We start from the raw sequence: 26,041 nt of genomic DNA, 5'->3' as shown, positions 1-26,041 counted from the left end.
GCGTTTCTGCGCGCGGAAATGGGAAACAAGTTGTCTTGAAAAGTAACAGCGCGGGGCGGACCCGGCGCTGGGCTGTGTGTCCCCCAGGCCCGCAGACCCTCTGCAATCGGCATTAACCCTTCTCCTGCCGTGGGCCCACCTGCTGGGAGCGGGGCGGGGGCTGCTGCCCAGGTGAGCGGAGCTGCCTGGGCAGCTGCCCCCGGAGACGGGAGGGCGTCGGGCGGGCTGTGTTGTGTCTCTGCCTGACCTTGTCCTCATGAATTCGGTTTGTCCCCCAGTGCGTTGGCCCTGTGGCTGTGCCAGGGGCTGGTCCCTGGGTGGCTCCGATGGGGCAGGGTGAGCGGGGGGCAGGAGCGGTGCCTCCGGGCTGGCTGCACTGAATGGCCAGGGATGTCAGACCCTCACTGGCTCCATCTGATGCATCTGCTGTGGCCTCCTGCTGCCCTGAGCTGCCCGATTCACCCTCTCGGGGACCCTGTTGTGCCACTGTGCAGCTGGGAAGGACCCTGCTGCAGACAGCCCGGGCACCAGCCTCTGCTTCTCCCAAGAGGAGATTAAGGGACACCGGAGAGCAGTGGTCGGTTGCATTGGCTGGACTCGTGTTACTGCTATTTAAAATGGCTGCCCCAGTGCGTGTGTGTTTACGTGGGAGTCTCTTGCCAGTGGTTTGCAAATGAAGCTCTCCGAGATCTGCAGAGCCTGGCTCCCATGATTAGCGGGGGGGGGGGCGTGTCAGAGTTGATCCCAACTCAGACAGTCTGAGTGCAGAAGGTGGGGGCCCCCAAGACACCTTAAAAATATCTTGTCTCTATAGGCTTCTGCCTAAAGCTTCCCAGAGTGACAGATTCCCTGACCCCGGGAGGTAGCTGCCACCACCCGGGAGAGAAAACCCTCCCTTTAAAATTCACAGAGACACACTCGGGCTGTCTCCCTGTGGGGTAACCCCCAAGCTCTTAACCCTCCCTGGGGAGAACACTTGAAAACAAAACCAAGAAATTTAACTGCAATCTCTAGCGAGGAGGGCTTTAAACTAGGTTCGACCAGGGCAGGGGAGCAAAGCCTGCAGGCAAGTGGAGAGCATGGATACCTGGGAGATGAACTTGAAATGGGACGGAGTATGGGCTACACTGGGAGAGTAAAAAGAGGGCCAGGGCAAAACTGGGAGGCAAGACCAAATCAATGTCTGAGATGCCTATATGCAAATGCAAGAAGTATGGGAAATAAACAAGAAGAATTGGAATTACTAATAAATGAATATAACTATGATATCGTTGGCAACACAGAAACTTGGTGGGATAATACTCGTGATTGGAATGTTGGTATTGAAGGGTACAGCCTGCTTAGGAAGGACAGACAGGGAAAGAAGGGAGGAGGTGTTGCCTTGTATGTTAAAAATGTACACCCTTGGACAGAGGTGGAGATGGACATAGGAGACGGACGGGTTGAAAGTCTCTGGGTTGGACTCAGAGGAGTAAAAAACAAGGATGAGGTCCTACTAGGAGTCTACTACAGGCCCCCTAGCCAGGTGGATGAGGCTTTCTTTAAACAGCTAACAAAATCATCCAGGGCCCAGAATTTGGTGGTGATGGGGGACTTCAGCTATCCAGGTATATGTTGGGAAACTAATACAGCAGGGGACAGACTGTCCAATAAATTCTTGGATTGCATTGCAGACAACTTTTTATTCCAAAAGGTTGAAAAAACTACCCGGGGGAAGCTGTTCTAGATTTAATTTTAACAAATAGGGAGGAAATTGTTGAAAATTTTAAAGTGGAAGGATGCTTGGGTGAAAGTGATCATGAAATCATAGAGTTCACAATTCTAAGGAAGGGTAGAAGGGAAAACAGTACAATAGAGATAATGGATTTCAGGAAGGCGGATTTTGGTAAACTCAGAGAGCTGGTAGGTAAGGTCCCATGGGAAGCTAAACTGAGGGGAAAAACGGCTGAGGAGAGTTGGCAGTTTTGCAAAGGGACATTATTAAGGGCCCAAAAGCAAGCTATCCCGCTGCGTGGGAAAGATAGAAAGCATGGCAAAAGACTGCCTTGGCTTAACCAGGAGATCTTGCATGATCTCAACATAAAAAAGGAATCGTATAAGAAATGGAAACTAGGACAAATTACAAAAGACGAATATAGGCAAACAACACGAGCATGCAGGAGCAAGATTAGAAAGGCTAAGGCACAAAATGAGCTCAAACTAGCTACAAGCATAACGGGAAACAAGAAGGCTTTTTACAAATACATTGGTAACAAGAGGAAGACCAAGGAGAGGGTAGGGCCATTGGTCAGTGAGGAGGGAGAAACAGTAACAGGGAGTTTGGAAATGGCAGAGATGTTTAATGATTTCTTTGTTTCGGTCTTCACTGAGGAATCTGAAGGAATGCCTGACATAGAGAATGCTAGTGAAAAAGGGGTAGGTTTAGAAGTTGAAATAAGAAAAGAACAAATTAAAATTTACTTAGAAAAGTTAGATGTCTGCAAATCACCAGGGCCTGATGAAATGCATCCTAGAATCCTCAAGGAGCTGATAGAAGAGGTATCTGAGCCTTTAACAATCATTTTTGGAAAATCGTGGGAGATGGGAGAGATTCCAGAAGACTGGAAAAGGGCAAATATAGTACCCATTTATAAAAAGGGGAACAAGAATAACCCGGGAAACTACAGGCCAGTCAGCTTAACTTCTGTGCCAGGAAAGATAATGGAGCAGGTCATTAAAGAAATCATCTGCAAGCAATTGGAAGGTGGTAAGGTGATAGGGAACAGCCAGCATGGTTTTGTTAAAAACAGATCACGTCAAACCAATCTAATAGCTTTCTTTGATAGAATAACGAGCCTTGTGGATAAGGGAGAAGCGGTGGATGTGGTATACCTAGACTTCAGTAAAGCATTTGACACGGTCTCACATAATATACTTATCAATAAACTACGCAAATACAACTTAGATGGGGCTACTATAAGGTGAGTGAACAACTGGCTGGATAACCATACCCAGAGAGTAGTTATTAATGGTTTTCAATCCTGCTGGAAAAGTATAACTAGTGGGGTTCCGCAAGGGTCTGTTTTAGGACCAGTTCTGTTCAATATCTTCATTAACGATTTAGATATTTACATAGAAAGTACACTTATTAAGTTTGCGGATCATACCAAGCTGGGAGGGGTTGCAACTTCTTTGGAGGATAGGGTCATAATTCAAAAAGATCTGGATAAACTGGAGATATGGGCTGAGGTAAACAGGATGAAGTTTAATAAGGACAAATGCAAAGTGCTCCACTTAGGAAGGAACAATCAGTGTCACACATACAGAATGGGAAAGGACTGCCTAGGAATGAGTACAGCAGAAAGGGATCTAGGGGTTTTCGTGGACCACAAGCTAAATATGAGTCAACAGTGTGATGCTGTTGCAAAAAAAGCAAACATGATTCTAGGATGCATTAACAGGTGTGTTGTGAACAAGACACGAGAAGTCATTCTCCCGCTCTCCTCTGCGCTGGTTAGGCCTCAGCTGGAGTATTGTGTCCAGTTCTGGGCACCGCAGTTCAGGAAGGATGTGGAGAAATTGGAGAGGGTCCAAAGGAGAGCGACGAGAATGATCAAAGGTCTAGAGAACATGACCTGTGAAGAAAGGCTGAAAGAATTGGACTTGTTTAGTTTGGAAAAGAGAAGATCGAGGGGGGACATGATGGCGGTTTTCAGGTATCTAAAAGGGTGTCATAAGGCAGAGGGAGAGAACTTGTTCTTCCTTGCCTCTGAGGATAGAACAAGAGGCAATGGACTTAAATTGCAGCAGGGAAGGTTCAGGTTGGACATTAGGAAAAAGTTCCTAACTGTCAGGGTGATCAAACACTGGAACAAATTGCCAAGGGAGGTGGTAGAATCTCCATCACTGGAGATATTTAAGAAGAGGTTAGATAGGTGGCTTTCAGGGATGGTCTAGAAAGTGCTTGGTCCTGCCATGAGGGCAGGGGGCTGGACTCGATGGCCTCTCGAGGTCCCTTCCAGTCCTACTCTTCTATGATTCTATGACAGCTGACCTTTTGGTCTAGGCATGAATATGTACAGACCTTTCTTTAGGACATAGGAATCAAATCATAGCTTTAAAAAACAATGTACTAACAAATGAAGAGATAACGCTTACTGGGTTTCTAGGTTTTACAAAGCAACTTAAAAACAAAAGGGTTTTGTTTTAACAGAGAATTATTTCTCTTGGATTCGGTTTAGAAGGTACAGAACACAGGGGAAATAGATCAACCAGTCTAGAAAGTCCCACGCCAAACCCAAAATAAAAATAACCTGATTTGCACAGATTGCCTTGTGGCCTGGATAGCAACTGGATTTTTTAAGTGTGAGGAGGATTAAGCATCTTGGTCTCTCTGCTCCAGCCAGAGAACGAAGACCCCTTAGCAGGTAACTGCTTCAGTTCAGACGATCCCTCTCTCTTCCCATTCCTCACCTGGCTGCTTGCCAACAGAGAACCCACAAGCCAGACTGAGTGACCCGACATTTCTCTCCACAGGAAACCCTCGAACCCACACCCCACCAGACAGCAGTGAAGAGAATCATTCAGCGACCTGGAGTGGGTTTAGGCACAGCCTGCTAAGGCCTGGTTTTGCCCGGGCGGATAAAAGCAGAGCCAAGGAGAGCTTTGAAGCAGTTCATTCGAATGCAGCTCAGACCCAGCCTGGCTGATTGGGGTCTTCAGGCAAAACTCACCTTCAGATTATATTTGAAAGGGGTTTTCCCTGATCGCCCCACATAGCCAAACCGCGCCTGGACTGCACTCTAGGGAGCTGCTTTGAAACTGTCCTTAGAAAGGCCTCTGCTGGCACTGCCAGACCCCCGGCGTCCAGGGCCGCAGTTACCACCGGCTGCAGAGTGGCTCCACTTTTAAGGCCTGCATGTCTTCCAGAGACAGAAGAGATGGAGAACGGATTTCATGCTACTGAGAGGATGGAGCCACACCGGAGTTCCCAGGAAACCCACGTGAACATCTCTCGAGAGAGTGGAGAGAGCAGCACCATCCATCCTACAGGTACCTCTGCCTCTCTGTGGTGTGAATTAAGATGTGCTATGTATCCCAAAATAGCAACTCTGTGGCATTGGGCATGGTATTCCATTTCTGCTACCCCTCGTCACAAGAGGGGTAGCAAACACCTTGAAATAGCCGCTTATTTTGAACTTTAGTGTGGTTTGTGAGGCACTGAGTTCGGAAGAAGTTAACTCAAAATAACATACGCGGTTTGCATAAGTTATTTCGTGTTACGGCTGCATTGTAGTTGTACCTTAATCCGGCTACTGGGGATAGATCTGAATTAAGATACACAACTCCAGCTACGTTAATTGAATGGCTGGAGTTGAAGTATCCTGATTCAAACTTTCCTCCCATCCACTTCAAAGTTCTCCCATCATCTCTCATTACTTCTTGCTACTGCCAAGGGCACCGTGGTCGATGGGGATGCCTTGAATGTTCAGTTTGGCGTGTCCCTACTAGACGTGCCAAATCAAACCATGGTAGATCAACCTCCAGAGCATCAATCCATGCATAGGTATAGACGGTGCCTAGTCTGTGTCCTTAGATCCGAGGTCCCTGCTCAATCTCAGCATGTATGTATATGTATATACACACATATACATATATGGAGATACACATCTCATAGAGCTGGAATGGACCTCGGGAGATCATCAAGTCTAGTTACCTGCCCTCTTGACAGCACCATCCCTGACAGACTTTTTTTTTAAACCTGTTTGCCCCAGGCCTGTAAAAGGCCTCCTCCAGGACTGAGTTCACAACCCTGGGTTTACCAGGCCAATATGCAAACCAATCAGCTATCCCTCCCCCTCTGTGGCACATTTATGCCACTTCCTCCTTCAGCACTAGACGAACTGATCGATTTCCCGCTCATGGCCTCTGGGTGGGAGACACTTTTGTGATCAAGGAAACTGTTTTTCCGAAAGAGTTTTTTGCACAATAATTAAGTTCTCAGGGTTTCATGTGGAAACAATGGCAGTCTTCATTTCAGATGGACACAGTTCGGTTTGGGAGATATTTCTGTTTTGAAATAGGAAAAGGATCAATTGCTTATTTAAACTTTTGCAGTCTCCTGTCCTCACTTTTCACAAAATCACTAGAAATATTCTCAGGGACAGGGGAATTCACTGAAAAATCGCAACTTCAAACCAGTGGGATGTTTTTTCCCTCCTGCAATGACTTTTTCCTCCCCTTTGCAATAAAAATGTTCACTTCCTTGGCTCTTAATTTTTCTGTTTACAAACTATCGCCTTTCATAAACCAGTTCCAGACAATGCTGCTAATAAATGCAGAGCCTAGCTTCCCTAGCAGCAGCATGGAGCACTAACCGCGTTGTCTGTTACAGGTTGGCTCTCTGCACTGAAAGCCTGGGCACCTCATATGGCCGTGCTCAGCCTGGCCCTCAATGGCATTTTTATCATTATCCTCATCGCCGTGTCAGGTGAGTGTGGAGCCTACACTGAGCTGGTATCTGTGCCTCACACTCAGGGTCTCACTGCAGCTAAGTCCAGGGGGCTGTCACAAAAGTGCCCAGGGCTGGCAAAGTGGAAATTCACATCTGGAGTCATGTGGGGAGCTGTGGATTGGGACCACTGCCCTCTCCCAATAGTAAAGGGAAACATATCTAGGTAAGACTCAGCTTGCCATGGCATAGAGCTTGTGTATGTGTGTGTGTGGGTGTGGGTGGGTGCATAGGTTCCATTTTAAGGTGTCACTGGGGTGTAGCAGCCCTAAATGGTTAGGTATATTTTGATAGAACTTTGCATTCCTATGTATCTTGGTATCACCCTGTATTACCCTGTATCTTTTTAATAGGCCACAGACTTTTGTATTACTCTTTAGATTTGTTATTTTATATACTACTTTCTACCTTTGTATTATCCTTTACATTGGTTATTTTATATTCATAAGACACTTTGTACCAGATTCCATATTGGACTTAAAACTCCATTTTACTCTTGTATGAGCCAGTAACATTTTTTTGCTGTCTGTGGGAATGGGTGTGTGTGAGAGCCACCTGGAAGTGTGAATGTGAATGCTTAGAGAGTTACTCTCTGGAGCCAGCCTGTCTGGACAACAAAAACTTAGTGGCTGAAGAACAATTAGAACTGGACTCTACAGCAGTGACTCACCCAGAGAGGAGGATCAAGTTCCATCTTAAAGACTAGCAAAATAATTTATTAGGTGGTGAGCTTTCGTGGGACAGACCCACTTCTTCAGACCATAGCTAGACCAGAACAGACTCAATATTTAAGGCACAGAGAACCAAAAATAGTAATCAAGGAGGACAAATCAGAAAAAAAAACCACGTGGTTTGAACCGGGATGGGAACTTTCTGAGTCACTAAAGGGGCTCGTCTGCATACTTGGCTTAATCTAATTCTTGACTTTCCCCCCCCACCCCTCCACTCTCTGATTTGCTCACCTTGATCATCTTTTTTTTTTTTCTGATTTGTCCTCCTTGATTACTGTTTTTTGTTCTCTGTGCCTTAAATATTGAGTCTGTTCTGGTCTGGCTGTGGGCTGAAGAAGTGGGTCTGTCCCACGAAAGCTCACCTAAAATTATTTTGCTAGTCTTTAAAGTGCTACTTGACTGCTTTTTGTTTTGATAGTGTATAGACTAGCACAGCTCCCTCTCTGTTACTATTCAAGTCCCATCTGTAGGTGATGAGTCACAGAAACCTGGGCAGTGGGAAAGGATCAAATCCATCTGCCACTGACTGGTGACTTGTGGTACCTGGGGAAGTAGGAGAAAGCCAGCACTATGGACTAAGAGCTATAAAAGACGTGTGCCCCCCTACAGGGTTGGGTTCCTCTTCTCATCTTGTCAACATCTGAGCATTGATCTGGATCAACAGAACCTGGCGCCCCGCTCACCTCTAATCCATCTGGCCAATGCATTGGAGTGAGCAACCTTTGCTAACTATAAGCAACCGCAAGATGTGTGTGTGTGTGTGTGTGTGTGTGTGTGTGTGTGCGTGCCTCTATATATATTATATTATATGCATATAATATAATGGTGCTGTATTCCCAATAGACACAGCGTTCTTGCCTTGTCCTGCTAAAAACATCCCATGTGCTTCTTATAAGCATAACAGGGGTTGTCCCCTTGGCTACAGAGGGAGATGGACGAATCTCTCACCCTGCCCCTTTCTCGTCTCCAGCAAAGCCATGTGAGCTGTGCCCAGCTGGTGCTGCCTGCCCTGACGGCTGGGCTAGGTACCTGGGGAAGTGTTATTACTTCTCAGAGACTGAAGCAAACTGGAATGACAGCCAGCGCCACTGCTCTGCCCATGACGCCTCCCTGGCTCTGATTGACACCACACAGGAAATGGTGAGGCAGATCCTGGGCTGCACAGGGTCGGGGTGGCAAAGGCAGCTCTAGCCTGGGCTTGTCCTGGGGCCGCCTGGGACCCAGATGCTGCTTGAATTTAAGCAAATATCCCCAGCTCTGAATAGCTGGGACCCCAAGAGCTCTGTCCATGCTCCATCCTCCCCACATGCTGGGAACTGAGTCAGAGCCCTGTGGGGCTAACGTGCTGACCCTCTGCTCCAGGGATTTCCCAGGGGGGGATCCAGATGCTTTCCACCCAGTTTACGTGATGGGAGCAGCTTTGCCAACCTGGTGCTCAGTAATCATGAGTCAGACCTCCAAAACCATGAGATTGACTTTAAAATACCAGCTCTGTGGGTGTTTGGTTTCAGGGTGTCATCGCTTTTAGGGGGTCACATTGACAAGGTTTCCTCTGCAGCCATGAGGGCTGGAAACTCACTTTTTCAAAGAAAGACGAGCGTCTCCGGTCATCCTGACTGCAGGAGCTGGGAAGCACCAACCAGTAGGAGACCCTCAGTGACATTGCAGGATTTGCTCAGAATGTAGGAATGTTGAAGGTCTGGATGCAGCTGAGAATCGGAGCCAGAAGCTGCTAAGCGGAAAATTGGAATTTGCATCAGCTGGAAAATTCTGTTTGGTTGACGTTTGTTCCTCGCCCAAATCAGGCTAATAGGCAAACTTGCCCCTGAGTTTGAGTGTCCCTGACTTTGGGTGTCATTTGTTGGTGTAAAATTCCCAGCCCTTGCTCAGCGCTGGTTGTAGAGAACCCAGAAGTGCAGCTGTCTAGTGTATATTTGCTCTTATGTTTTGAATGAAGGATTTCTTGGTACGCCACAAAGGATCCTCTAACCACTGGGTTGGCCTATGGAGGGAGCTGGGTCAGTCCTGGAAATGGGCCAGCGGCACCGAATTCAACAACTGGTGAGTTTCCCTTTTCTTCTAGCAACTCCATAAATGTTGCAGCTTATGTTTCAAACAAGGGACTGGCCTGGTGGTTGCAAGCTGGGGCTGTGATTTGGGAAATTGGGCTCCCTTGTACATTTGCAGTGTGACCTGCTCAGGGCTGGCTTTTCACTGCTAGGTAAAGCTGCTTCTGCATGTGTGGAGGGGTTGCTGTTGCAGGTTTCCAATAGTCGGAGAAGGACATTGCACCTTTCTGAGCACCCATCGTGTTGGCAGCACACCCTGCTCAGGGGAAGGACCCTGGATCTGCAACAAACCAGTGCGAGAACCAGCAGGCAGAGCCAATAGCCTGTGACCTGGATGAGGCACCTTGTCCTGTCAGTGGAGCTGGCCCCAGCAGCCTCAGTGTGTGGGGAACGTGATGTGCCGGTGAAGAGGGCAGCCCCAGCACCAAGAAAGAGACACACTGGCAGAAGGACAGCATGGAGCGCCTTCCTTTGGAGCCCCTGATGTCCATCGGCTCATTTTTCCTGCTCACATGCAAACACCCCTGGCCTGAACAAATATCCCCAGCCCAGAAGAGCTAGCACCCCAGCAACTATCGGCCCGCACAACACACCACAGCCACAAGCCAGGACAGGTAGCTGCCATGTCCTTCCCAGGCAGCAAGAACTTCTGGAAGAAGTGGCTCTCTGGCAAAGAGAGTAATCTTTTGACTGAGAAGCTGGGACTGTCCATCCTGTCAGAGACCCAGGGCAGGAGCCTGGCTCGGCTGTGCCTTGAGGGCAGGGCACCAGCTCGGGCTCTCAGGAGGTGCTGTGACCCCTGCAGCCAAGGAGCGAAGGGATGGGTGAACCCCACGGCCTGGGGAAAGGACACACAGACTCCTGCAGTGAGGTGAGAAGGGCTGGTTGCCAGGCCCTGCTGAGAGAGCTGGGGGAGCATAAAGAAGGAAGCAGTGGAACATGCTAGGATAGACACGTGTGTATATGTATATAACATGTAATGATGTACACGTGTGTATAATTTTATTAGTATAACATTTTATATCTCTATATTTGTAAGGTGGAAATTTCTGAGGTAGGTTATAGTATTCTGCTAAAGATCTACTGTTCGAATCCTAAAGTCTGGAGCAGGCCTATAATCCTACAGTTCAGAAACCCAGCTAGCATGAGCAGAAGAGAACAACAAGAAGTCTTGTGTCACCTTATAGACTAACAGATATTTTGGAGCACAAGCTTTTGTGGGCAAAAACCCACTTCATCAGATGCACCTGATGCAGCGGGTCTTTGCCCACGAAAGCTCATGCTCCAAAATATCTGTTAGTCTGTAAGGTGCCACAAGACTTCTTGTTGTTCTCGAAGCTACAGACTAACACAGCCACCTCTCTGATACATGAGCGGAAGGTTATCCCAGCTTGCCCCCCGCCCCCATCTCTCTTACAAGACCCAGGGAAGGTCGTCCCAATGCGGACAGGGCCTAGGAGTTCGGAGGGAGGGATAGTTGCCCTGGCAACCACATTCCAAGAAGAGGCCCTGCAAGTGAGAACCAGGATGTAGCACCATCCCATTCACTATCCCAGGCTGGTACTCAAAACAAATGTGTTATTGCCCAGTGCTGTTACTGTGTCTTTCACTTTGATCTTCTAAATAAGCACCCCTAGATGGGCCCATGTAAAGGTGCTGTAGAAAAATCCTCTCCTGAGGTGATTTATATGTCCCTGTCCATGAGCTGTGGTGTCTGTATGGTTGCCCTGCATCCTGACCAAATAGCTCTTAAGCTAAGCATTTTAAACTTATAATCTGCTTTACCAGCAGTGGTGACATATTTCCCTCACAAACCACATCAAAATTAAATAAATTAAAAAACCATATTCACTGTTAAAATGGAGTTTTAGAAATCCAAAATGGCCGCCGGAGAATGACAGTTAGAAAATGACAGTTGTAATTAATATTCGGCGGGCTATGAATATGTATGAAGTTATGGTTTGAAAAGTTTCAAACTGATTGGTTTCTTTAGGATCCTCATACATATGTAATAATCAAATGCCCCCTTGATACATTGTGGCACTGAGGAGGACCTAGCAGGCAGAGGCTGTCAAACAGGTCCACCCAGGCTGCATATATTCAGGAGAGCAGCCCTGCTTAGGGCATTGCATTCCGGACCAGACCTTGGAGGAGAGCTGACAAAGAAGAAGAAAGAAGACTACGGAGAAGGACTGAGCTAAGAGCTGGACTGAGCCTGTAGCTGAACATCGCTGGCAGAAGAGCCGAAGCTGACCTGCGTGTCAGTCATCGCTCTCTAGCCGCCGTGGGCCGTCGAAGAACAGAAGAGCTCCAGTCTCCATAGAGCTAAATCACTAGTAAGGCTCCGGTTCTTTTACCCGGAGGGTTTGCCTGGCAGACCGCACCGCCTAAACAACGGTGCCCTACACAGGGAAACCGCAGCAGCGACCCTGCCCTTCCAGTCACCGACCCTAGCTCAGGCCGGTGTCTGAAATATCACGGTCGTTCCTAAAAAACACAGGAGGTTTTTGTTAACCAAGCCGGTTTTTCCTCCTGGCTCTCTCTTTTTCCCTCCTTTACTATCTGACCTGACGCGGCTGCCGTACAAGCGCGCCGTGAGGGTCATAACTTCCTAGCTCGAAGAGAACTACAGGCCCAGCGCCTGAATCACAGAGCAGGAGTAAGGAGGTATTTATGGTCTGGGTTTAAGGTTAAATAATTAGGTGAGCAGTTAATGCTTTTATATAGCTTTGTAATAGAGGGTGGACTGGGACTTCCCCAAGTCCATGATCAGCGCCTTATATTTTGTGTTCCTTGTCTTTTTGTAAAGGCACAGGAGGCCAATGCTATTGGTCTAGCTTAAAACTATTGCAAGCACACAGGAGGGTAGTTAGGTAAACTGCTTTGTCATTATAATCCAGAGCTATAAGCTCCCCCCTATTTAGGAGGGTAGAGCGGTCAGGGATAACCCTATAAAGGGAAAACCCTGGTATTCTTAGTAACCCTTTAAGGGTAATGAAGGTCTGCAATAAAGGGCTACCATAACAAGGTGGTCGAAATAGGCAGTACCATTTTGAGGGGATAACCTTTAACTAGGAAAACCCCTCCACTTAACTAAGGGGAAAACCTCTCAGTAGGAAACCCCGCATATACTGGGCTCTCCCCTGCTTGGCCAGCAGGGCAACCCATTTAACTAGAGAATTGACCTAGCTTAGTGCAGGCAAATTCTTATTCTTATAAGATCTGCTCCCCGCGGTAGTCGGCCAAGGGTTGAGCGACCTGGTGAACCTCAGGAAGATCCAGGAATAAATAAATAAATATAACTCAGCTCTGAAGTTAATCTTTCCATTTTACAGCACGCATCGAAGGCTGCACGGTCTGTCCCGGAAGCACAGTAAGTAGCTGAGGGATTAGATAGCAGTGCTGTTACAGCAGTTACCTATTGTTTAAGGCTACAAGCCATAGTATTCAAATCCTGTGCCTATTCCACAAAAACAAGGGCTTACATAGTTTGTGCAACTTAGCTTACCAAAATTCATACTTTTGAGTTATAAAATAAACCCTATCTCCCTGTTTGAACCTGACATCTTGTTTGTATTTTCTTCCTTGGGTAAACACACCGCAGCAGCGCAGTTCACACACCCTGAAACCCCGTTGTGATTAGACCCACCGTAGACAGCGAGCAGGGTCGCGGGGTAAAATCCTGGGAGCATTGGTAAGGACTCAGTTTTAGTCCTGTCCATTGCTCTGGTGTGATTGACTTAACCTAATCAATATTCAAATTTATTCATACGTCACTCGCATCCTCGATAGGTGCCATCATTACCCTTGCAGACACATCATCCATCCCCTTAGACACACACGTCTACTTTGTTTAAGTAACTTGTTAAGGAAAACCCCTTGCACTAGAGATAAAATGTTCTATAAGCAATGGGCAGGGATACTCTGTAACCTTTCTAGATTATTGGCTTATTGTGCTCATTTCATTTTGCTGCTAGGACCTATTCAGGCTTGGGTACCACTCATGCCATAGCTTCCGCCCCCCTGCCAACCAGTAATCTATATAACCAATTGTAATCCATTGTCTGGCAGTGCTCCACTGAGTCCTGATGGGTGAAGTGACGCTCCACCAGTGCTGTGTGTAATAAAGCCTCCTGCTTGCTTCATACATGGTGTCCAGACTTCGTTCCAACAATATTTGAGAGCATTTGTCTGTCTGTTCAAGAGTTCCTCCTAAATGCTAAGAGCTGGGAGCACCAAATTTGGTACACGGTTTCCTCTTCTCATAACTTAAAGCCAGGTGAGGGTTTGGTTAGTCCTGGGAAATGGGCCATGCCGGGAATGGGACAGCTTCTCATCAAACCAAACAAATCACCAGACAGGTGAAAGGGGCCAGCTGGGGGCGTGACCCATCCCTGGTCCTGGACTGCTCTAACCCCAAGCTTCCCATCCTCCAGGGGTGCGAGAGAGGCAAGGGGCTGAAGCTTCCTGCCCCTGATTTGTACAGGCACATCACTGGTTGTTCCTCATGATCAGGGAGCGAGGGTGAAGAGCACTTAGCTGCACTCCCACTCTGGTTGGGGGACCACAAGGGACACCACGGACCTGCCCCAGTGAGGGACGTGCAGCCCTCCCTTTCCTACAGATGTCACTTCCCTGGGGACCTGGCTGCCTCCAGACCATGTGGGTGTAATGTGGGCCTGCCACTGCTGGGCACTGGTTACCCTTCACAGACTAGGGCAGCCATGCTCAGGAGCCTTTCCCACTTGAGGGCTGTTGGGACGCCGGGATGGAAGGAGGTGGGGAGGGTGAATTGGCGTCTCAGTCTAGTTCCTAGTGGGAAGATTTCTACAGCACATCACCTGGCAACCGCCCATATCTCAGAGCCTGGAGGCCAAAGAGTGAATTGGCTGTGGAGACTCAATTCCCCTTTTGTCCCCAGAGCTGGTCTCTCCAGGCCATATTTGTAGAATATTAATGGGGCCTTCGAGGGGGATGTTGCAGGGCTGTGGGTGCTGGGAGAAGCAGAGGAATTGTAACTCCCAGCCCCTTAGAGCAGCAACTCAGTGGCAACAATTGAAGAACCAAGTCACTGCATGCGGTATCACCATCTGACGTTTCTGTCCAGGTGTGAGATGGGGAAGTTCCAGCCGCCAGAATTCTCCTGAACTGGAAGGACAAGTCATTGGTGTTTCCATGAAAACCGGAGCTGCCGCAGCCATGGGGAGGGGCTTCTCACCTGGGTCCAAGCTGCTGCAATGAGAGAGGGCTGGGGTTGTCCTCTCGCCCCGGACCAGCCCCATACTGACTCCCTTTCCTCCCACCCTAAGCAACGATTTAAAAGAAGTATGGACATTTGCCTTTATATGGACCAAAAATAGCAAAGTGAATTGAGCATAGGACCTGAGCGCCGCTGGGTCAATCTGCTAGTATTTCGTAAATCAGCTTCCCTCAGGGTAACTCGTTTTTTAAACCTGTGCTCATGGGAAGGCTCCTCCCTGCCAGCGTTCCTGCCCCCAGTGGAACGCATTTTCATGTGTGCATCAGCGTGGAGGGGATGGATGTGTGACACAGAATGGATGCGTGTCACATGGCTATCATGTTGGTGCTCATGGCAACGTTCATGTGGTGGGGGTAGGGCCGAAGGATTCTGGGTATGGGAGGGGGCTGAGGCCTGGGGCAGAGGGTTGGGATGCAGGAGTGTGAGGTCTGCTGGCCAGGAGCTGCCTGGGTAAGTGTCTCCCAGCCACAGCCTGCCTCTAGTACCCCAGCCCCTCTCCCCAGCAACTGCCTGCCCCAGCTCACCACCCAAACCTTCTGCATCCTCCTCCCCCAGGTCACAACTCCCTCCTAGACCTTGTACCACTGCTACACCCCTCCTCCAGGCCAGACTCCTGTCCAGCTCCACGCCCCTCCCAGATCCTGCCGCCCAAGCCCATGCCCCAGCTCACACCCCACTTCTTCATCCAAATTCAGATGCCCAGCTGGTGTGAATAGAGCTGCAGCTCCCCTGGAGTCGCTGGCCTGGATTCCCAGCTGGGACACACTAGATCTGGGCAGATTTATGTGACCTGGTAATCTGTGCAGACTCCTCTCCCTGTCCTGGAGGTTAGGGATAAATTCCCCAGGGCTGTGCAAAGCTTGAGACCCCTGGCCCAGCCCTGCCCCTGCCGCACTCTTCCACCCCTGCTGGAATACGCAAGGGCAGAGCTTGGAATTGCTCTTCTATGGGCTGAGGTAGAGGTGGGAGCCAGGACTCCTGGGTTCTCTTCCCAGCACTCTGTGAGGGGGAAGTTAAAGGAAGGTGACTGTGAGCCAGGACTTTCAGTTCCCACCAATTCTCTGGGTGATCTTGGGCCAGTCCATTTCTGCATCTGGGTTGACCCACGGGATAACATAGCCGCACTCTGAGGTCCCCTCTGTATCCTGCTCAGAGTGGGTTGGTGACTTGCTGGCAAATCCACTGACATCCAGAGTTGCAGCTGTCAAAATGAACCTGATTCCCAATCACCGCCCCACAGTTGCTCTCCTCATTTGGGCCTGGCACAAGGAACATCTGGGACAAAGGAGAGGCCCTGTCAGCGCCTGTGGCTCCATCACACTCACTCCATAGCTGCTCTTTCGTTTGCTAATCACACCCATGTCTGCCCTCTGCTTAGGCTCTGCCCTGAGGCTGTCCCCTGCCCCGCGCTGCCAGGCCTGGCCAGGGTCTGTAACAGCCTCTCCCTGCCCAGGGACCTGCTCCAGCCTTCTTCCTGCTGAGCTCAGCCCTGTCCATCTTCCTCCTGCTCCACAGCTCTTCCCCACCCGGCTCTTGCCATGCTGCCCCCCCTGGATCCCTCCTGCCTCTGACTGTTCCATGTCTGCCTCCTTGTGCCCCACTCTCCAGGGGATCCCCCGGCCTGACCCCTTTGCTCTTCTCCCTCCACACCACCCGCGGCACAACTTCAGCATCACCATCATCATCTCACATTGAACGTTGTCATCCTCCTCTTCCCATCCGCAGCCCTTTCTGCCCCCAGCAGGGAGGGAAAGGGGTTGACTTCAGGCACCGCTCAGAGGGTCAGATCCAGCCGGGAGCCGTCCAGCCAGAGCCAGGCCTTCTCCAGGGAGGGGCAGGACAGTCCCACCCAGACCAGAGATGGGCTTGTGTCAGGTTGTCCATGAACTCCTGCAGGGAGGTTGTGACAGGCCGGAGGTGACCTTAAGACTCTCTCACTTCATACTCAGATCTTCATCAATTTAAGCACCAGCACGACAGGCTGTATCTGGCCCTCCCCACAGCCATCCCTCCCTCTACATCTCTCTCCCTTTTCAGGGCCATCCCTACCGACACACAGACTATGCAGCTGCATAGGGCACCACGCCATCCCCTGGCCAGACCTCCCACACACTGTGCCTGGCATTGGGGTGTTGCCTCCTTCTTAAGGTGGCACAGTGGCAGTTCGTGCCCGGTGTGCAACGCTGGCCCAATAACACACCGAGAGTGGAAGAAGAATCTTTATTTGGCATGCCAAGTAAGGTGCAGGGGGATCTCTCCTCAAAGCCTGCACACCTTGCAACAAGCAGTGTGCAATACTTATACCTCTCTCCTCCTTTGTTCACCCCCTCCCAACAAACCAGGAGAGAGTTTCTCATAATTCCCTTATCCACTCCCCCCGCTCAAACTGAAGTCTTACTGGTCTTATGCCATTCTGCTCTGGTAATTCCCTATTGAGCAGGAGGTCAAGTACCAATAGATTATTAACAAAAAGTAAATTACAGGAAGGTAGAGTTATTCGGTCGTATAGAACATGAACAGGATCTCATTAACAAAACAATACTGAAAATTAAGGAGGATTCACTAACAATGCTAAATTCAATATTGAACCTTATGAGAACATCAATAAGCATTCATTCACAAAACAATGTCTCTATGAGATCAGAATATAATTACGTTTCCCGTGCCAACAGGGGGATGCCAGGCTCTGCCCTCTCCCTGGCCCCCATTCTAGCTTTTTCTCCCATTCCCCTCCCCTGAGTGACGCAGCCTGGAGGAAGGGCATCTAATACATTCGCTCCTTGTGAAAAGGACACCGCCAGCCAGTTGTAGGAAGGGAAACACTTCATTCCTGCTGCAGGCGGGGCAGTGTGACCTCAAGAAAGTGAAACTAATCTTGTTCCACAGCCCAGAGGGAGCCATGGCTGCAGGGAACCCTGTGAAAAGCCTCCAGGATGAAGCCACCTGTTCCATCTGTCTGCAATATTTCACAGTCCCGGTCACTCTGGAGTGCGGGCATAACTTCTGCCGACCCTGCATCAGCCAGTGCTGGGAGGGACCCAACACAGCCACCTCCTGCCCGCAGTGCAGAGTTGCAGTGCAGCAGAGAAACATCCGGCTCAACCGGCAGCTGGCCAACGTAGCAGACCTTGTCAAACAGCTGAGTTTGCAGGCACCCAAGGGAGAAGGTGAGGACGGGGTGTGTGGGGAGCACCAGGAAGCTCTGAAACTGTTCTGTGAAGAGGATCATGCTTCAATCTGTCTGGTTTGCCACCTGTCCCAGGCTCACCGAGCTCACAGGGTGGTTCCCATACAAGAAGCTGCCCAGGAATACAAGGTAGGGAATATATATATGTGAGAGCTTGTCGTTCTCTCTGTTGGTATCTTTGTCTGTTTGTTCATGAACGTCTCCTAAATGGTAAGCCCTCGAACCACAAAATTCAGTACACGGCTTCCTCCTTTTCTAACTTAACACAGGGAATGGGTTTAGTTGTGGCAGAAAAACGGGATGTGCCTGGAATGGGATTGCTTCTCATCAAACCCATAGAGAAAAGAAACAGAGCCACCAGGGAAGGCAAAAGGGATGGCTGGGCCCTGCTCTCCCCATGTGGGATTGCCCCAGCCCTGAGCCTCTGACCTTCCGGGTGCTCTTTAGGAAGTCCTGGAGGAGTGGGGGGACTGACTGTCCCTTCACACCAATGCCTACGGGAACATCGCTGGCTGTTCCCCTTCGTCACAGAGCGAGGGGAAAGGGCACAGTTTGCTGCACTGCTCACTCCGGCTGGGGAGTGGGGAGAGCGGATGATCTGAGACCTGCCTCAGCCAGGAGGTATTCACCTCTCCCTTGGTTGTACTTCTGGAGCTACAGAAGCCATGGAGAGGCCCTTCTGATCTGGCCCCAAGCTGCTGTGTCGAGAGAGGGATGGGTACTCCTCCCTCCCTGTGGTAGCTGCATACTGAGCCTCTCATCCCCTGCCCTACCCCAGAGCAACGATTTACATGAAGGGTGGACACTGTCATTTTATTTCCCCAAACCAAAAGGTATTTGGGTTAAGGCCCCAAGCAATGCCGGGTAAATCTTCTAGTATAAAATAAGTGATGTGGCCATGTGGCAGCAGAGGTAAAATACCAAGTCTTTAAAGATACCTTATGTGGGAAACTTTTCTCTGAGATAGAATTGTAGAACACTACAACTGGAAGGGACCTGGAGAGTTCATCAAGTCCAGTCCCCTGCCCTCTCGGCAGGACCGAGCACTGTCTAGACCATCCCTGATAGGTGTCTATCTAACTTGCTCTTAAATATCTCCAATGATGGAGATTCCACAACCTCCCTAGGCAATTTATTTCAGTGTTTAACCACCCTGACAGTAAGGAAGCTTTTCCTAATGACCAACCTAAAACTCCCTTGCTGCAGTTTAAGCCCATTGCTCCTTGTCCTGTCCTCAGAGGCCAAGAACAATTTTTCTCTCTCCTCCTTGTAACCCTCTTTTACATACTTGAAAACAGCTATTGTGTCCCCTCTAAGTCTTTCCTTTTCTAAATTAAACTAGCCCAGTTCTTTCAGTCTTCCCTGATAGCTCATGTTCTCTAGACCTTTAATCATTTTTGTTGCTCTTCTCTGGACTCTCTCCAGTTTCTCCACATCTTTCTTGAAATGTGGTGCCCAGAACTGGACACAATACTTCAGTTGAGGCCTAATCAGCTCAGAGCAGAGCAGAAGAATGACTTCTCTTGCCTTTCTCACCACACTCCTGTTAATACAACCCAGAATTATATTGGCTTCGTTTGCAACCGTGTCACACTGTTAACTCATATTTAGCTTGTGGTCCAGTATGATCCCTAATTCCCTTTCTGCACTGCTCCTTCCCAGACAGCTACTTTCCATTTTGTGTATGTGAAACCGGAGTAATTTCATTATCCTTATTGAACTTAATCCCATTTACCTCTGAACATTTCTTCAGTTTGTTCAGATCTTTTTGAATTACGACCCTACCCTTCAAAGTCCCTCCCAGTTTGGTACCATCTGCAATCGCTATGCCATTATCATTAATGAAGATATTGAACAGAACTGTTAGCAAAACGGACCCCATTTGTCATCCCCTTGCCTGCCTGCCTGGGCCCACTTCCGCCTGCCTGGACATCCCACCGTCATTCCTGCCCCAGCCCTCTTTGATGTCCTTCATCTCCTCCTGTCTCTTTTTCACCACACCAAGCCACATCTAGTACTGAGTCCCTACTGGACAACTACAGAGCTCCACCAAAGTCGGCCTGTGCAGCTCAAACCGGACAAATGGTCTCCCTATCTCATGGGATTTGTCCTGGTCCTTAGCCCAGCTGTCTGACCAGTCCAATCCCCAGGGCTGAACTCTCAGCACATATTTAAACCCTGGTATCTTCTGGAATTTTAATCACCTTGCTAGTTAAATCTTCTAAAAAAACTGGCTTGTTAATTCATCCTCATGTGACTCCAGCATCCTGCTATATTCTGCACTAGTGATCACTTCATAAATACCAACAAAACTGGGTGACAACTGAGATCACCCTCTAATGACTAAAATACCTGAACTGGTAACAAGCTGGAATATCGGAAGGGTAGCCGTGTTAGTCTGGATCTGTAACAGCAATGAAGGGTCCTGTGGCACCTTATAGACTAACAGAAAAGTTTTGAGCATGAGCTTTCGTGAGCACAGACTCACTGATGAAGTGAGTCTGTGCTCACGAAAGCTCATGCTCAAAACTTTTCTGTTAGTCTATAAGGTGCCACAGGACCATTCGTTGCTGAAGCTGGAATATGACACCCTCACAGTCTGCATAGCAAAGGTCCTGTCTCCTTGGTGGTCCTGACGTCAGAAGGCAGTTAGAATCAACCGTCATCCTAGGTTTTGGTGGGAAATATTCAGTTCCGCACCCCTTTCAAAGAGCCTCAAAATGCAACCTCCCAAATGCCTGTGTTTCTTCAGGAAAAATTTCAGGCCTGGATGAATACTTTGGGGGAAGAGAGAGAAAAGCTGCTGAGACACAAGACGGTTGGAGAGTGCAGAAGCCAGGAGTATCTGGTAGGTGCCTGTTGTGATGAACCAGCAGACACTGGCAGTGGGAGGTCTCTTTGGAGACACACTCTTCCATAGCCTTAATGAACGCGGCGGAATATTGTGTCGCTCTCTGATCATGGATTGCTGGGTTGGAGCCGTGTGTAGACAAGCCCTTAAGCTTCCATGTCAGTTGATAAGTTAACGCCTAGCCCAGGTGGTTTTCCCAGAAGTCTTCCCCAAGAGAACTGAATGTCCCAGTGAGGCGCTGTATGCTGTGTCTAGTCATTTTGTGCATTAACATGTTTCTTTTCCCCCCCATCTCCCTCACTGTAGTCCTGAGTCTGCCTCATGGTGTGGGCCTAAATTACCAGAGCCCACGAATAACAGAATATGCTGAGCATGACAAGCCTGGAAACCTCTTTTGCACAGATAAAAGGCACCAAAAGGGAATCTGGGAGAGAAACCTCTAGCTAGTACCAACAGGGTAGAATCAAACATCAGAAATCTTAGCATTTCCAAGGACGTTCTCCCTGGTGCACCCTCAGTTCTCCGTGACAGGGCCCCAGGCTCCCTCTAAGTCCCTGACCAGCCCTTTCCCTATTTTCATACAGAAACACACACAAATCGAGAGGCAGAAAATCATGTCTGAATTCCAGCAGCTGTGGCAGTTCCTGGTGGAACAAGAGCGACTCCTGCTGGCCCAGCTGGAGATGCTGGACCAGGTGATTTTGAAGATCCAGAATGACAATGTCAGTAAACTCTCTGCGCAGATTTCCCATCTCAGTGAGCTGATCCAGGAGATAGAAGGCAAGTGCCAGAAGCCAGCGAGTAAATTCCTGCAGGTGAGACTGAGGGAGAAACATCCCAGCTTCCCACCCATGGAAGGGAGGTTCCTGAATCATAAGCTCTGGGGTCCAGCAGCTGGAGATCTCGGAGTGATTCAGCGTGTGCATTGCAGAGATGTGAATAATTATTGTGCTTTGCACAGCTACAGATGTTACAGAGGGCAGAGCCCCATTAGCTCAGGCAATCCATGGCCCTGCAGCAAGGTGGGGCGTCTTTTCCCTATATTTGCAAAATCCCTGCCCTGGGATCCCTGTGTGTGTTGTATGGGACTGAAATTCTTTTCTGTCTTTCCCATGTAGGACATCAGAAGCACCTTGATCAGGTACGTGGCTCTTTCACTCCCCCTCACACCCCCCAGTGTCAGGAAACGGCTTGGAGATGAAGTTAGAACCAAATGTCCCCAGGGCTCCCCTGTGTGATGTAAGCGGAAGATCACATCCAAGCTGCAAATATGAATATCCCTGATTATCTTCGGCCTCAGGGTCTCATTCTTGTACAGAAGACAGTGGGCTTGTCACTGCCCTTCACAGACCAGGGCAGCCATGCTCAAGAGCCTTTCCCACCTGACGGCTGTTGGGACGCCAGGATGGAATGAGCTGGGGAGGGTGAATTGGCGTCTCAGTCTAGTTCCTCGTGGGAAGATTTCTGCAGCACGTCACCTGGCAACTGCTCATCCCACAGAGCCTGGAGGCCAAACAGTGAATTGGCCATGGAGACTTGATTCTCCTTTTGTCCCCAGAGCTGGTCTCTCCAGGCTCTATTTGTAGAATATTAATGGGGCCTTCAAGGGGAATGTTGCAGGGCTGTGGGTGCTGGGAGAAGCAGAGGAATTGTATCTCCCAGCCCCTTAGAGCAGCGACTCACTAGCAAGAACTGAGTCACTACAAGCAGTATCTGACATTTTTCTGTCCAGGTGTCAGATGGGGAAGTTCCAGCCGCCAGAGGCGATTTCTCCTGAACTGGAAGGACAAGTCATTGGTTTCTCCATGAAAACTACTGCACTATGGGAGACTCTGAGCAAGTTCAAAGGTACCTAGAAGGGATTTAGGAGGGGAAAGTGAATTAAGCATCTAAAACCACGGGAAGCGAAAGGCTGTGGTTAATTGGTTCATAAGTAGGTTCTGCTTCAATTTAATTGTGGGGTGAGAATGGCTCACACTTGGGGTCCAACGCACTGACATTGATTAATTCAACCCCTTATTTGTTCCAAAAGCATGTTTTGCAATTACAGTTACCATTAGAGTGAGAAACGACAGACGTACCAAAAGAAATAATACCCGTTTCGCCTGTGATGTTCTTACTAACCCTTATGTCAGTTCTGAGGAGTGTCCTTGATTTTGTGGTTCTTTCCGGTTTTATGACAAGCTATCCCATTCCAGGCGCATCTCGTTTACCTGGCACTACCACATCCTTATTATATTGCTCTAAGTTCTGATAAGGGGAAGCCATATACTGAATTTGGTGGTCCTTGCGCAAACCATTTAAGAGGATCTTTTGATTGAACAGACGAAGAGACAAACTCACTAAAATATGTAGTAGAAGATATGGGGAAGCATTAATTTGGATAGATTTCATACCAAAAGCTAATGTGAATAACTGGTAGGCAATGTGCTTAAGACCAGAAGGGACCACTGAATTTTTTTATCAAATGTCCTGAAGATGTTGATTTCTCTCAGTCTTCATTGCATATTGATTTTAAGGAGGAATTAAACACAGGAAAAGGAAAATACCTAACAAACACATGCATATATTTCATATATAACATTTATTTTTCTTTAATTTCAGACACATTAAATAAAGGAATAAGTAAGTGTCATTCTCCTTCATCTGAGAAGTTTTTGTATGAAATTTGGATCCTCCTGTGGGAGTTAGTTTAATTGTGTGGAACTGTTTGCACTGAATTTAACTTTTAAAATTGTCCCAAGAAGTGAATGTATTTTTTAGTATTATCATTCTTCCAGGAGATTTGGCGTTCTGTCTAGTGTAACTCTGTAAAATGTGGGGAAAGACTAAACCACATACATTTCCCACCAAAAGCTAATCTGAAAAACTGTTGGGCAGGTTAGTAATAGAGTCAGGGGACGTAAGGCCAGAAGGGATGATAAGATCTTCTTGTCCAGCCATCCCCAAAAAGTAGGGATCCACCCTTCTAGAGGTACATGGAGGAGGCCAGGCCAGCCCCACCCACCCCCACTCTGCCTCCAGCCCAGCTCTGATCCCAGGCACAGTTCCACTCTGCCCCCAAGAGCAAGTCCCACCCTAATTGTACCTTCTCCTGCTCTGGTCTCAGCCCCAGCTCATCTGCAGGGCTCTTTTTTAGTAGCTGGGGAGGGGCACAGACTGATTCCATTGCTGGAAAGGTGTGGGGGGCGCAGGACAGGAAAACCTTAGGGTCCCACCGGTCTAGTCTGAGCTCCTTCGGAGGAGAGTGTGTAGAAATAATTCCTCAGTGTGACTGTTATAGTGACGTTAAAGGGAATCACACGTAAGAAGTGGGAAACCTCTAACAAATGGTATGTGTGTGTCTCTTTCATCTTTAGGAGGCGTGAACATGCAAACTGGTAAGGGTCATTCTCCTTCCCCTGACAAGCAATGTTTGGTACCAAAGCAGATCCTCCTGCAGAAGGTTGTGTGATCACCCTGTACTGATGTGGCCTGCCACTTCTCTGTTCTTTCCTCCCTCTTCTCCCCTCTGAAGAAAACCATGAGCTCTGCAGTGACCCCATCCTGACGGGGTGAGCAGGGACTGTGTCTGGGGGTGACCCCGCCGCAGACTCAAGCAGAGGGACAGAGCCTGGATCACAGCCAGGGGCTCTCCTGGGGCCATTATACAGCCCTGGGGAGCTCCTGTGAGCTTCCCGTGTGTTAACCCTTCCTGCCCTGCCCCAGGCTAATGGACTCTTCTGCTGCCACTGCTGCTGAGCTGTGATATTCAAGGCAGGTTCTATCCTGGCAGTGTGTGGCCTGTTATTCCCTGAGCTATGACATTCCCCAGCAGGCCACGTGCAGTGGGGAGGCCCCAGAGCAAAGTCCAGCCCAGGGGCAGCTGGGACACAGGGGGATTTAAGGGGTGTTGGGGGGAGGGGAGCTCTGCCAATGGTCACTGAGTTGTACCATCTGCTGGGGCTCCCAGAGTCTCTAGTCCCCTGAGCCCCAGACCTGGCCCAGCCTATCCTTTCACTCTGTCCCTGCCCCGTCCCTGCCTGTGAGTGACTCTCCCCAGCCCTGGGCTGAGATCTCAGAGCTGTCGGGCACAGCCTGGGGGAAGGAGATTCCCTGAGTCCCTCTCCAGCTGGGCCCGATTCTGTCACTGACCCATCAAACCCTCCTCCAGGGCTGAGTTCTGCCCCTCACGCTCTGATTCCCTCTCCCCTACAGTGAATGTGACTCTGGATCCAGACACGGCTCATCCCCATCTCGTCCTGTCGGAGGGTGGGAAAAGTGTGAGATGGGAATATATACGGCAGCGACTGCCCGACAACCTGGAGAGATTTGACACTGTGCCCTGTGTGCTGGGCCGTGAGGGGTTCACCTCGGGGAGACATTACTGGGAGGTGGAGGTGAGGGGTGGGCAACGCTGGGCTGTGGGGGTGGCCAGAGGGTCTGTGAGCAGGAAGGGAGAGATCAGCCTGAGCCCTAAGGCAGGGATCTGGGCTGTGCGGATGTGCGGGGTTCAGTTCTGGGCACTCACCTGGCCTGAGGACACCCCCCTGCCACTGCACCAGGCCCCCAGCAGGATCCGGGTGTGTCTGGACTGTGACCGGGGGCAGGTGACATTTATCGATGCTGGTGCTGAGGTCCCAATTTTCACTTACCCGCCAGGCTCCATCCCTGGGGACATAATCCGCCCCTGGTTCTGGGTGTGGACAAAATCCCAGCTCCGGCTGTGTCCCTGAAATCAGCCTCTCTAGCCTCACATACCCCAGTCTCTGTGACCCTGGAGGACTGCCATCTACCCAGCCCCAGGCTCCTTATCTGTCTGACCCCTGGAAGCTGCTTCACCTCCCTCCCTGCAGCCCCAGGATTGGTGGGGGTAAGAGGGAAGAACCCCTGGAGATGTGGGGCTGGGCAGGGGCAGAGCTAAGAGCCGAGCTGGGAACGGGCAGATGTGGAGGGGGCAGGACACGGAATTAATTAATGAGGATTGAGGGAGGGGGTAGAGCCCTAAATTCTGCAGCAGCAGGAATGTTTTGTACCGACCTGTGTCCTTAGATCTCATTGGGGTCTCCCAGCCAGAGCTCCTGCCGCAGGAGCCAAAGCCCCCTTCCCCTGTAACTCCAGGAGAGTTGGTACCACTAACTGTCACACCCCGGGGCTGGGCAAGGAAAGTTCTAACATCACCAGACAAAGCCGGACACTTAGGCTCTGTCTACATTTGGATGCCTCTTTTGAAAGACGAATGCAAATGAAGGGCAATTGAAAATGTGAACGAGGCCCTGATTTACACGTCTTGTGCTTCATTTGCGTAGACTCTTTTTAGAAGAGAGTCTTTCAAAAGAAAAAAAAAGCAGCGTAGACAGCATTCTTTCGCAAATAAACCCCATTTTCAAAAGAACCTTTCTTCCTTTCTTATGTATTGTCACTAGCATGGATCTTGTCCATTCCTTAGGTACGTTTCCTTCTTTCCATGCTAT

At 49.3% G+C, this 26,041-nt stretch overlaps 2 protein-coding genes across 4 annotated transcripts in view; both read left to right on the top strand.

Moving 5' to 3' along the window:
* LOC142024950 (C-type lectin domain family 2 member A-like) overlaps positions 1-10,481 on the top strand; it is a 32,078-nt gene extending 21,597 nt beyond the window's left edge. Inside the window, exons 1-7 of one of the 3 annotated variants that reach the window (XM_075017330.1) lie at positions 49-171; positions 4,306-4,406; positions 4,516-5,031; positions 6,374-6,469; positions 8,192-8,361; positions 9,179-9,282; positions 9,484-10,481. In XM_075017330.1, coding sequence (XP_074873431.1) covers positions 4,920-5,031; positions 6,374-6,469; positions 8,192-8,361; positions 9,179-9,282; positions 9,484-9,619 — 618 coding nt within the window. In that variant the 5' untranslated portion in view covers positions 49-171; positions 4,306-4,406; positions 4,516-4,919 and the 3' untranslated portion in view covers positions 9,620-10,481. Of the gene's footprint in view, positions 1-32; positions 172-4,305; positions 4,407-4,515; positions 5,032-6,373; positions 6,470-8,191; positions 8,362-9,178; positions 9,283-9,483 lie in introns of those variants that run through there. The other 2 variants (XM_075017331.1, XM_075017329.1) reach the window with 2 other exon arrangements.
* A 6,862-nt stretch (positions 10,482-17,343) lies between these two features.
* LOC142024866 (zinc finger protein RFP-like) lies at positions 17,344-25,434 on the top strand. Its single transcript, XM_075017157.1, has 8 exons — positions 17,344-17,866; positions 20,490-20,585; positions 21,173-21,403; positions 21,707-21,729; positions 22,321-22,436; positions 23,193-23,213; positions 23,948-23,968; positions 24,786-25,434. Exons 1-8 carry the CDS (start codon positions 17,450-17,452, stop codon positions 25,301-25,303), a joined length of 1,443 nt encoding a protein of 480 aa, XP_074873258.1. The 5' UTR covers positions 17,344-17,449; the 3' UTR covers positions 25,304-25,434.
* The last annotated feature ends 607 nt before the right edge of the window (positions 25,435-26,041 follow it).

Source organism: Carettochelys insculpta, chromosome 22 (assembly GCF_033958435.1).
Source record: "Carettochelys insculpta isolate YL-2023 chromosome 22, ASM3395843v1, whole genome shotgun sequence".
Classification (NCBI taxonomy): Eukaryota; Metazoa; Chordata; order Testudines; family Carettochelyidae; genus Carettochelys; species Carettochelys insculpta.
The sequence above is the reverse complement of the archived record's forward strand: the minus strand, read 5'-3'. Positions and strand labels throughout refer to the sequence as shown.